This window comes from Corella eumyota, chromosome 2 (assembly GCF_963082875.1).
Source record: "Corella eumyota chromosome 2, kaCorEumy4.1, whole genome shotgun sequence".
In the NCBI taxonomy this organism is placed as follows: Eukaryota; Metazoa; Chordata; class Ascidiacea; order Phlebobranchia; family Corellidae; genus Corella; species Corella eumyota.
Window position 1 is genome coordinate 1,458,337 of NC_137491.1, and position 13,092 is coordinate 1,471,428.

The window sequence follows — 13,092 nt, forward strand, 5'->3', positions numbered from 1 at the left end:
CCTATGGTTTTAATAAGAAAAATGCGAAACAAACTAGACAGTTTAGGCTAAGAAAAAATTTTCATTTTATGTTTTTACACTAGTTAAGTTATAATAACGATTTTTATAAAATGCTTTATTGTAAAGGGATGCTTAAAAAAGAAAACTGGATTTTTTGTCATCTTTACTTTAGTCTAACCATTCGAATTACCGGCATTTGCTTGCTACACAAAAAAGCCTGAATTCGTAAGTAGGCCCGTGTTGTTCTGAAAAACTCGCTCCAAAGCAATTTTCCAGACAACTTTATCTGGCTTAAATGCGTTCAATGATATTCTTATAACGTAGGCTAGCTTTCTCTCTGGGCCAGATGCGCAAAAAGTGTGTAAAAATAAAACTTCTGCTTTTGGCAATTAAATCAAAAAAGCATCTTTTTCTACCAAGCCAACGTTAAGGCGTTTATGTCTAGCAAAGCGCAGCCTTAGTTAAGCTAGGTTTGAATTGTTAATTTATTTTCTTTTTATGTAACCTTATTTCTACTTTAAATTAACTGTAACTTGTTTATTTTTTGTTTAAATGTTTTACATAGTGCAGTGAAAAGACAAAACTAATAAATTGGAATTAAAATAACTTTAATTTTTCAACAATGGCGAATGAAAATCAAATATCTACAATCTTTAACAAGTCAAATCAAGATGTTGCTGGCAAGAATTTTCTAGAAGCTCATTCCTTAAAGAAAATCAACTTTTATTCAAAGTTCTTCATTCCTTTCACGATTGGAAGATCTAAAAAAGTAAATAGATTTTATTTTTTAAGTACATTATATAATTAAGCGTTTATTTTACTGTTTAAATGGCCTCTTAAATATAAAGGCAACTGCAAAATACATAGGCTTGTGGTTGTGTTAAAGTTGCATAAAAAACGTTAAATAGCGTATCACTTTGGACATAATAACTTTTATATGCAGTACCACTAATTAACTATCTAATACTGACTTACTGGTGATGCTAGTTACTTAATATTAAGTAAATGAAACAAAGTTTGTGACCTTAGACTTAGTATAGTGACGTACAAACGTAACTGTTTAATAAAAAAACTAGAGTAAGGAAAACTTAATAATTTAAAACGATGCTGTTTCGTAAAATTATGTTTTTAGAAAATTTTATTTAAAAATTTTTAGGATGTGTAAATTAGTCAGTTTTGGGTATGAAGTCTTAGTATAAGGTGCTCTTTATTAGTTAATATTCTAGGTACTAATTTTTTAATCGGTCTCAAAATTTACTTTTTTTTAAGACATTTTTAACTGTTATAAATAAGTCAGTTAATATACTTTTGTATGTTGGTGCCTTGTATTAACCATAGATTAGTATAGGTAAAATGGTACAGGATATATAAATTTTACACTTGGCCGTTATAAAGGCGTTAATGTAGCTTTTAATGTTTGTGGTTATTGGAACAAATGTGTTTCCAACTAACCAGCTGTATGTATACCCTAGGGAGATGTAAAAGTTAAAAACATGGCAGCGTTAGTAGCAAGGACTTCTTAAATATATTATACATAGGTGTAATTAAAACCTCAAATTTTGATTTTTTACCCCTAATTATTGTTTTAATTTCTTAAATATTTACTTATGTTAGTGCTAAATTATATTAAACCTGATATATTGACTAAAACAATTGGTTTTATTGAGTTATAGATGGCTTATACTTAATTGAATTAGTTATTTTTAAAAGGATGTACCTTTAAAGACTTACTCAATGATTAATGCTTATTGGTTCGGCTTGAAAAGTAAATAATTTAAATAAATCTTACCAACGACTATGCCGTCATACTGGGTTTAAATCTTCTTTACGCACTAGACCCTCTGACGTATAAGATCGCGTGTAAATCATTGTGACGTCATCAGTCTGCCATTCGGGTCGAACAAGCACAATCTTAACAAAAAAATATTTTGCTAAAGTAAGGCTGCTCAAGAATATTTTAAATTGGAAATTTGATTATAATTAGTTAATTGAAGTTGCTTTTTTTAATTAAAATGGTTTAGCGTTTTATAAATCTATCTTGGTATACTGTTTATTGCAAAAATCAGTTAAAATTTTTTACCTGGTTTCGTTTTAATTGAATTTCTTTATTACTGTAATCCTTTAAAGTTGTGGAACTGACGCAAGAATAAATTTGTTCTGTCGGTCGTATTCGCATCACGAAATTCGCGGGAAAAAATCCGGTTTTATCGCCGCTAGTGCCCTGTGCATAATATACGAAACTTTTTAACAATTTAATTAAGAGTCTATTATAAAATTAATGACATTTAATGACAGCGTTATAAATATGCTCTTCAATTTTTTTTTGATTGAGGATAAACGAAATAAATTAAAACTTACCGTCCACCAGGTTTCGTTGTGGTCGTTTGTTAATTTGATGACGTCACCCGCTCTAAATTATCACGTGATAAATTTATATTTTAAACCAAAAATCCTATACAAATTGTAAATGTAATATTTTCAATAAATAGTTCAATTTTTTTGGTAAAGAAATCCTTTTTAAAGACTTTTTTAAAAACAAATATGATTTTAGTTTGTGATTTTCATATGTAATACTACTTACTTAAGACTGATGTCGTTACGTTGTTGGGCTTCATATTTATATAATGCAACAAATAATTTTCCATCTTCAGCAAGTTTATCAAACTAGAATAAAAATAAATGTTAGAATTATATCAAGATAAAAAAAACTTTTGTTTTATGTTGCTAGGGAACGTATTTTTGTTTATCATTTTATTTCATTTGGTAGATGATATAAATTAATGTATATATATATATGACTAATTTGTTTTGTGAGAAAAAAAACAATAATTCAAGTTTTATTTATATACTAAGTTAGAGTTGCTGTTAGTTAAAACATTTCTTTGATTTAACATTTCCTTGTGTAATATTTTTTTCAGTTGCTACACCACACATGAGGTCGTGGGTTCGATCCCAACTGCTCTCATGCTGTAGCACCCTTGAGTAAGGCGCTATAAACGGTATAAAATCCTGCTGAGCCAGAACTTAATCAGCAGCATAATTTCAGGGCAATTATAATCTATAATATCCAAAACTGCTAAAAGGCAACTCAAGATTGGGTCGAAGTAACTGATGTTACTTTCGAGGATAAAAATATATACAAAAAAAAACTTTTGTTTAAACACTAACTTCAGCTTGTTCTGGTTGAATTGTTTCTTTTTTATCAGTTTCTGCAAAAAATTTAAAAATATTCGAATTTTTATCAATTTTCGTAGTTAAATAAATAGGTTGTAAAAACAAACTTTAATATTTGCATTTAAATTATAAATAAAATATACAAAACACTTACTTCTTGATTCCAAGTCCACTGTTTCATTTCGTTTTAAACAACTGGTTGACTTACTAAGTCGATTCGTCTCGGGTACGACATGACTCGACATATGGGTGGGATCGGAGTACTGTTGTGTGAGTGGCGGCCTTTTCGGGGCTAAATACGGGCTGTTCGATTGGCAACGGTCCGAGGGTTCAGGGGTTGTGTTTGAACTAGTTGATTCTTGTGAATTGGCTCGAATTGGTGACGAGGTGTTACCTGAGCGTGGTGTTAAAGTTAAATTGTTGAAATCAGTAAAAATTAGGAAATATTATTCCTTGCTAAAACCCTCTAAAAATTTTGTCACATTTTTAAACCTAAATTTTTAAATTTAACCCAGAAATTAAAAAAAAATAATAAAAATTAAAAAAAGAGTTACTAAAATCGGTGTGTTGTTCGTGTTTTTGTGGATACTTAACTTAATTAAATGGATAAAGATTTTTTATTATAAAAATAATTTAATAAAATTTTTTACTTTCTTTTAGCGATCTCAGTAAATTTCCTTCTTTTAAAACTTGGTAAACCGAATCAACTTTTGGTTCTAAAAATATTAAGAATTAAATATTTTTTTGGCTTATAAGAAAAAATAGGTTGTAGTTCTTAAATAAAGATATATTTTATGTAAATGGCACAATATTGCAAAGTTTAGATTTAAAAAAATTGATATATTAGAAGCTGTAGTTTCTATGGAACTTATAATCTTTAAAAATTTTTCTTTTAATTAAAAAAAAACAACTGTTATAACTGCACGCCAACAATAAAACTTTCAAACAAAAAAAAGCTTTAAAATGTGTAAAACTCTTTGAATGTTTGTCTAATAAAAAGTTTCTAAAGAAGTAATTGTTAGTAATTTTCATGCTTTCAAAATGTTAATTAAGACTCTTACTAAGCAAATGGTTTGATGAATTTTTTGATCCTAACATAAATTTAAACATTTTTATTTAAATACAATAAAAATTGAACATTTAAATTAGAGTTTTAAACAGAAATGTGAATATAATATAAATTTGTGTGTTAAACAGTAAGGTTACCCGAATTTAATTCTTTTTTTGGTGAACTTTGCGATAATTGGCGATTAAAACTGAACGATCCCATCTGTAAATTAAAAAAAAGGATTTAATTAAACTTCAAAGACCGTCTCAAAATATTTAAATGCTTAGTTAATAGGAACAGTTGTATTGTTGGTATTTAAGTGTGGTATTCTATGGTTTTAAGTTCTATTTTTGAGGATATTAGCGACTTTAGTTTTAGCGAGAAAGTAACTATAGTTTTTGGTGTTGTTTATCTCCTTTACAGTTTGTATTTAAGTTATTTTTTTAGTCTGCTGTTTATTTATTTTTTGAAAACTTGTTAGTTTATTATTGTGTTTGGTATTATTGTATTTCTTAATTACGAACGAATAGTTGTTTTATGTTCGGGCTAATCTATGTAAATAATTTACTAATAAAAATCTAAGTTTAATATCTTAAAACTTTTTCTGTTGCTTTACAAATTAATAAACTAATAAATAAATAAAAGACCTTCATTCCAGCTTTCCTCCAAAACGCTCTCGCGCGGATCGAAATCGGTGATAACGGAGTATTAGGCTCCGATTGACTCTTTCCTCCAGCCGGCAAGGTTTTATATTTCTCCGTTTCAACACTTGCAGTTGGGTAATCATCGAAAACGTCATTCTGTTCGTATGCAGGAGAAACCGACGCGCGATCTTCTAATATAATATCAGACACACCCTGTCCTCGTTCTATATTTAACATAGGTATCTCGCTGGCGCTTCTAGTATGTCTGTGTATATATCTCCGTATGCTACCAAACGATTTGTCACGTCGAAGCGGTTTTCGAGACCTTTCCGTGACTTTTTCATCTTTAGATTGAACTTCAGATAAATTTTCGGTACTTTTCTCGCTAATTTGAGTGCTTGAACCGTTCTCACTTGCTGCGTTTTCCTTAGGCACGAGTTCGAGTGGACCAGTTCGTTCAATAACACAATCTTCGTCGTTTTCAATCGACATCACTTTTTATTTTTTTAAGGTGATTATTACTTTTTACTGAATCTGCTACAAGAGGTTTTAGCAATATTAAACCACTAAAGTTAATTCTTTAGTAACTATACAATGACTGATTTATTTAATTTAACTTTTATATCTTCATAATCAGAAGGTTTCATCTATTATAATAAAGCTTTGGGTTTCTTAATAACCATATACTTTTTAGTAGGTAGTTAATATTTAAACTTTAATTGAAATCTTTACACTTTTTATAGGCAAAAAAAGGTAATGTTAGTTTTGGCTTATATATATATTTAGACTTTAATTTTATCTAACTTGTAAATACATCTTACTAAATGCTGTATTACGTTTGTCTGTGAATACAACTTACTAAACTAAACTAACTAACAGCTCTACAACTTTCTAATAAATTAAACTTCATCGCCTAACCTTCTATTGCGTATTCAATTGCATTTAAATGTCATGGGAATTGGGTCTTTAATTTAATCTAAGCATCTCACGCTAATTGACAGCATTTTATTACCTATATATACGTTTGTTCTACTTTAGATTCGCCCCTACATATAGGTGTTACTGGTTAACAACTTTCTAACTAAATAGAATTGCTTTTTATTTTAATTTTTACAAAAATGTTGTTGTATTTTTTTAAAGGTAATTTCGTATACTTTGTTTAAAATTCGCTTTAATTAAAACATAGTGTTTGTTTGTAACTTGAACAGTATAATGTTGGATTTCGAAACTTGAAATGTTACTACATTAATTTTTTTTGTTGTTTTTGTTTGATATTAAAAATATTAGAACTGGGTATGATTATAATAGATTTTTTTAATTTAGGATTGATGTAATTGGTATGTGTTTTAAATTTGTGCGGACATGGGTTTTAACTCCAACTAAGAAAGTGTTTAATTTAAACAACTTGAAATTACAAACATAACGGCGAATTCTTGTAGCGCTCTTAAGTTGCCAGAAACCAATCTGCATATTGATCGTATGGCAATATAGCTTATAGTACCCAAACCAGAATATAGTACCCTTTCAATATTGAGGATAAATAAATAACTGCCGAAGCCAACTTAAGACTGGGTTTGAGTAACATATATCGAAATTTAAATGTAAAGTTGACATTTTTACGTTAAAGAAAAATGTAAACAAATGCTACTCACCGGGCTACCTTGACATTCGTCGATTTGCGGTACACAACCACTATGAATATTTCCTTTACATATTTTACATCTTAACCCTTGTCGTTGGTAACCTGAACACAATAACATAATGTTAATACTAATCTCAGTTTGTCGTATTAGGATTTTTTTATATGCTGCTTGTTATTTAATTAAGTTTGTTTTTAAATATAATTTACAGTTAACAGATTTTATAAAAATGTTTTTATAAACCGTTAAAGTTTAGTTAAGTTATTTTTGCAAATTATCAAATGCGCCACTCTATATAAAGCTTTAGATAAGGGTTAGTACACAAACATTAAAAAATGTTAGTAATATTAAAGAAATATAAAAAATAAATAATTTGTGGGTTATATGCTTTTTGATTCTATAAACATATATGTCTTATTAGGTATAAATTAGCAAACTATTTTAAACTTTTTCACTAGAAGCTGTGCATATTAACTTATTATTATTCTTTTGTTATTGTAAACAAAATTTAGAAAGGTTAGTTCACATGCAAATATCATGTTATCATGCTTTAGTCACCAGAACTATTATTTTGGGTACAGGGTTCTTCTTTTTCATGGCATTCTATAATAAGTTGGCACTTTATAATTTACTTTTTTATTGTATGTAAATTTTTATTCTTTTATTTATAGTAAACTTATTTAAATATGTAATTTTTTTGTTCCTTATATAGATTTAAAACTTAATATTTGAAAGTTTGTTATTAATTTGCAGCATTCAATAACTTTTTTTTATAATTATAGCCTGAAAACAAGCCAATGCTTTTATGTTAAATGCGGCACCAATTTTCTTTGGAGTAACCATATTAAAGGTTTATTATTTGTTAAATTTACTTGGGTTAAACTTAGGCAAACGAGCCTTAAATATAATCAACTACATTAAAAATATTTTGTTTTATTAAAGTTGGTACTCACCCACTAATAAACGGTGACAAACGTCACAAAATGTCGCTTTTTTGAATTGATGATTGATAAATAAGTGTCCATTAGATGACGTGACGTCGTTCGTGTTTTGTTTATCGTTGTTGTTATGGTGATGACTCTTTGACCTCAAAAATATCTCAGGCATTGGCACTAAAAAAATATAAAATATTAAAATTTTTATGGATTTACATCAGCGTGTTAAACCGGTCATGGCATAAGACTGTGAGCTGAAATGATTTCAGGTTTAAGCCGCGCAAATGCCATACTGTTCGTCTTTGAGCCCTGCGTTTACTTATAGCTTAAATACACCAAAGGGTTTCGGGTTCAAGCCGCACCAATGCCACACTATTCGCCCTTGAGTAATCTCTAAACAAGCTTTACCTTAAATGCTTTATTAATGAAGTAAATAGTTTTTAAAAGTTTGTTTATAAACAAAATGTTTTTTACCACTAAATCGTTTTAAAGATTTCGGTCTTCCTTTCTTTTGCTCTTCCGGGTCTTTACCACCACCTAACGTCTTCCTTCGCTGATCGTGGTCGAAAATAACATCCTAGAATTAAGATTTTTTATTTAAAAATAATTTACTAAATAATTAAGTTAACTAATTAAGGCAAACTAATATGTTTTAATTTTAATTGTTTATTACAAATAGCAGAAATGCTTTTGATATTTCGTAAAAGTTGTTTGGCATTTTTGATTTGATTTTAAAATTAAATAGTTCTAAATTTTAAAATAAATATTCAATAAAAAAATTGAATTTAAAATAAACAAAAACACAATAATAAAAATCTATATAAATTGAAAAACAAAAATTAATAAAATAATTTACAAATATTATTTTTATTCTAATAATTTACCTCGATTAAGATTTTGGGAATAATAACTTTATTATTCCAATCCGTGTTTTTTCTTAATCCGTTAACTGGAGATTCCATATTCTTATATAAGATTGGTGTTGTTTATACAAAGTTAAATGGTTATTATTTTAGTTGATGTAAAGTATTAATATACTTGGTTAGAATGCTCTAAAAACAATGTTATTAACATTATAAATTTATGGGTTTAAAAAATTGTAATAATTAAGAGTTTTTTTTATGTAACAAAACCTATATTTAAAAGAAAATTTTTATTTAAATTAATTGTTTATTCTGTTTGTACTAAACTATCGTTGGTAATTATATTCGTTTTTTACTTATTTAAAAAATATAACGCAGCTTAGTGTAAATTCTTAAAATTATCTTAAAATGCTATACCTAAATAACGCTTGCTATATAGACAATATAGGTTATTATTACCTAAATTGCATAATACACTTGTTAGTAATATCTTGAATCGCTAAATTTCTAGAATAAATATGCGATAATCTAGTCTTTGGTCCTTTAAATATTTTCACCCCGTTTCACGTAATACTGTTACGTCATATGTCAATATTTATTATCTTAACTAAATATAGAAATCAATCTTCGAACGCAAAAAATAATTATAGTTAATCGATTTTTTAAGATAAGACAATATATTAAAAATTCTCGCACGGAAATTTATTAGAATGTTAAATCTATTTTTTAAATGGTTGTTAATTAAAAAAATTATTATAATTTAAAAAAATATATTTTATGTTTGAAATGATTTTTAGATTTGTTTTTAGTGATTTATTTTTGTCTTTATTTTTATTGAACGTAATTTTACTAATACCCCAGTGACCGATATATTAACTTGTTTATTGAAGCGAATATATCATATAATTAGAACCAACCAGATTTAATTAAAAATCCATGTTCAAAATATCTTTATCTAAAATATTTATTTTTAAACAAAAAAATATTTAATTTTTTTATATTAAGTAAAACACATAAGGAATATATATATTAAATACTAAATGTTATACATATTAATAACCTATGCCAATGGCTGCGTGTGACAAAAAATACAAATGGCAAGATACATGGAAAATTATAAAGCATAAAATATGTGTTAAAAAATATAATTTTAAATTAATAGTACCTAACATACACATAAATATATACATGTCTTAGCTAACCTTTATGAATATTATGAAAAGTAGAATTAGTCCAAATAATGTAGCTATACCTCATCGAAAATGCATCGAATTTTAACTGTTTTATGTTTTGCAATTAGCGTAAATAGCTGTTACTTTAATAAATAAATGTAGCTTATTTATAAAATCTCACTGTATTGGCTATATATATATATATATATATAAACCTAAATATGTACAACTCTTTATATTCCTGTTTTTGTGCAGAAATTGTTTTAGATAATTAAGCCATGTCTTATAGTTTTGCTTAAAATCTAGACTTAAAAAGTTTTTTTTTTAAATATTTTTTGTCATCTTTTATTAAATCTTTATCTATTATTTATAACAAATCAATATTAAACTTATTCTAAAATTGTTAATTTAAAATCTATACTTAAATTAAAGTAAAGTTAAATAAACAAAATTCTTGTATCATAAAATATTAATTAAATATTGATAAAATATTTAAAAAAATTGATTACTAAAACTTAAAAACTTAAAACCTTAAATTTGAATAATTATACGATTTATTATATTTTAAGATCCCGTTTCTTAACCTTATTAGTTAAATTAATTATTTTACAATAACTAGTCGGTAGCCTGCCCTACGGTCGACATTTTAATTGTTATGATATGGTCGCAACTCTCAACTAATATTTGCCTGTAATAAATAACCTGCGCACCACAAACAGCAGTTTTATTATTTTTGTAGGCCTATAAATTAAACATTATGTATACATACCGTTCAATAAACTTCATTCATATATATATATATATATATATATGCTTAGGTTTTTTATGTTGTTGATAACTTTATATATTTTGCTTAGCCAACTTATTCAAAAAATGGTCTGCCGATATTACGAATAAGACTTAACTACAAATTTTCTCCATCTATAAAAACGTAATCAGTTTTCTTCTATATATCTTAATAAGGTTTACTAATTGCCTGTACTGCCCACGGGTTGAAAGTATACACCATGAACTCTATATGTTATTGTTTTATTAGTAATCCTTCAACTATATAGCGTCGACAGGCTTACTTACTTCATGGTTTCAAGGTTACAAGATGTTATTTTGCTAAGTCGTATTATACCTGATTATATAAAAACCTAATTAGCTAAATATTTACAATAATTACATTAGGTTTTAAAAATGTAGTTTGTAATATTTTTTGTTTAGCTTCTACGTTTTATATTTAGGTTTCATATGCTGTCTATTACGTTTTACAATTAGGTTTTATATGCTGTCCATATCTATACACGTTAATTAAGCATGGTTTGTTGGAACATATAGATAAATAAACTTAACTTCAAGCTGTAATATTCTACATACAGTATAGGTATTACTAAAACACTTAATACACTAGCTTTAAGCAAGCATAAAATCCTCTAAAGCCCGCTATATATACAATGCAATAACGGTTAATGTTCCTGTAGTTTATAAAGTAAATAAGATATGCTTCAGGTAGTTTATTTAATTATTTATACCTCGCTCGAATTGACGTCCTAAACTTATAAAACCCACAACCTTTTTGCTTATCATCAAACAATAATAATAACAACTCTTGCTACATATATGTAGTAGAAAAATCAATATTATAAGATTTAAGACTCAGTGTTGTTAAGTATTTATAACATTAGTATGTGGTTTTATATCGTTAAGCTGTCGACATCGAGCAGTTGACTTTTCAACACAGTTTTAAACTAATAATACAAGCTATCTATAACATACTGTTTGTGCAAGTTTAAATGTAAAAAAAAAGATTTTTCACAGTATTATTACCATTAAAAATGTTGTTTTATTTCTAGTTAAGTCGATATAACTTCCTTTGTCGTCTTGTTTTTAGCAATAATAAAGAAATACGAAAATACTATTTATAAAAAAATAGTATGAAATCTAGTATAATTTCTTTTGTATATTAGATTGTTGATTTTTTGTTTAACTTATAATAAGATAGCAGTATTTACCTAAGATAGCAGTATTTACGGTAATTTTTCGTTATAACCTGCTCTGATTATATAAATTTGTAGTATATACTAGCTTATAACCACTCTATATGTTATCTGCATAACTTTAAAGTTAAACGAAGTGGAGTTGTGCAGTTTGTTTTATATAATTTGTTGTTTTTAATCCTTGCTTTCTTGGGTTGATTATAATTCAGTTTAATATTCGTTCAAGTTGGGTCATAACCTATAACCACAAATTATGAAAAATTTTATTTAAATAAAGTTGATAAACTTTTAATGCAAACAGTCATAACTTATTAGATATATTGAAAAAATTGTTAAATTGAACGGTAAAAATTAAAAACAAGCAGTGTGCTATACTTAAATGTATTAAAACACCTAATTAAGAGGAAAAATTAATGTGTACAACCTCTTACTTAAAATTTACACTAAAAAAAGATTTTATAATTTTGGTAGTGTGGTATACTGCTCTAGGCACTTTATTATGAGCCGAGCCAAAACGTTTCGGGTTTGAGCCGCACCAATGCCACACTATTTGCCTTTGAGTCTGGTGTTTACAGTTAGCTTAAACACACCAAAAGGTTTCGGGTTCGGGCCGCACCAATGCAACTTTATTCGTTCTTGGGCCCGGTGTTTACGGTTAGCTTAAACACACCAAAAGGTTTCAGGTTTAAACCGCACCAATGACACATTATTCGCCCTTACGCCCTGCGTTTACAAATAGCTCAAAAACCCATCTTTTCCCAATAAAAATACAATAAACATTTCACCTTAAGGTAATACGAAAAAATACAAAGTTTTTATGTTTTTTATCAAGGGTCAAACAGAGTTACTATTCTATGTATAGCACGCTAGCTATATTAAGCATGGTCTTATATGGGGAAGGGTGTGAAATGAGGGCGTATATTGTCTTAATATAAACCTTCTTTGATGATGTATTGGCAGTATTTATATAACTAAACTTTATTTTTAACTTATGATCTTATTTAATAAGATTTGATGTTTGACCTAGTAATAATAAATCAGTTAGTAAGTGATGTCATAGATGGAAATAAAGTTTAGAGTTTAATTTAAATATAAAAGTTTAAAATATTTTATGTAAAATGCGCAAAATTAATTAGGATTTTTTAAAAATTTTTTTGTCAAATTTGGGATTTATTAATTTGATTAATTTTTTGCCCTTTTTAAATTGGTTCATACAAATGTGGTTTTTAGTTTGTAAAACTTGTCCGCTTGGTGGAATAAAGAGTAATTTGACTTTGATTTTTTGATGCTTAAAACTAAAATTTTTGCAAAACTTATAAATTACAAATTTTGTTTATTTATGAAATTAATTAGGTTGTGGTAGTAACAGTTTCTTTGACGTTTCTTTTTATTGTGGTTAACCGGTTATTTTCTAAATCTTCGCGTGGTGCTTATAAACTTGTTTTTGTTTCAAATAATGTAAATTTAAAAGGTTATTGCTGTTGCTTCTTAAAGTTGCCAGGTACTTTGTAGTTTTGCCAGAATCATTTAAAGACGCTTGCTTATGCGTGAAACCGGTTCATGACAAATTTAAAACTTTTTTATGTGCAACCACTTAATCAACAGTTCCAATTTTAGTGCACTAATAACTTGAT

General features: G+C 27.2%; 1 protein-coding gene across 4 annotated transcripts; it reads right to left on the bottom strand.

The window, feature by feature from the left end:
* Nucleotides 1-591: 591 nt before the first annotated feature.
* On the bottom strand, nucleotides 592-8,457 carry LOC145742990 (SH3 and cysteine-rich domain-containing protein 2-like). 4 transcript variants are annotated; one of them, XM_082560839.1, is made up of 15 exons: nucleotides 8,326-8,457; nucleotides 7,916-8,018; nucleotides 7,460-7,618; nucleotides 7,065-7,109; nucleotides 6,519-6,610; nucleotides 4,381-4,444; nucleotides 4,236-4,265; nucleotides 3,825-3,890; nucleotides 3,329-3,568; nucleotides 3,169-3,209; nucleotides 2,582-2,664; nucleotides 2,359-2,410; nucleotides 2,081-2,221; nucleotides 1,790-1,911; nucleotides 592-761 (listed from the first exon to the last, which is right to left on the bottom strand). In XM_082560839.1, the coding sequence occupies exons 1-14, from the start codon at nucleotides 8,401-8,403 to the stop codon at nucleotides 1,804-1,806; spliced, it is 1,302 nt and encodes a 433-aa protein (XP_082416965.1). In that variant the 5' UTR covers nucleotides 8,404-8,457; the 3' UTR covers nucleotides 592-761; nucleotides 1,790-1,803. The 4 variants fall into 4 exon arrangements, with proteins under 4 accessions (XP_082416965.1, XP_082416967.1, XP_082416963.1 ...); XM_082560841.1 differs by lacking the exon at nucleotides 4,236-4,265; XM_082560837.1 differs by lacking the exons at nucleotides 6,519-6,610; nucleotides 7,065-7,109; nucleotides 7,460-7,618; nucleotides 7,916-8,018; nucleotides 8,326-8,457 and adding an exon at nucleotides 4,870-5,449.
* Nucleotides 8,458-13,092: the final 4,635 nt, after the last annotated feature.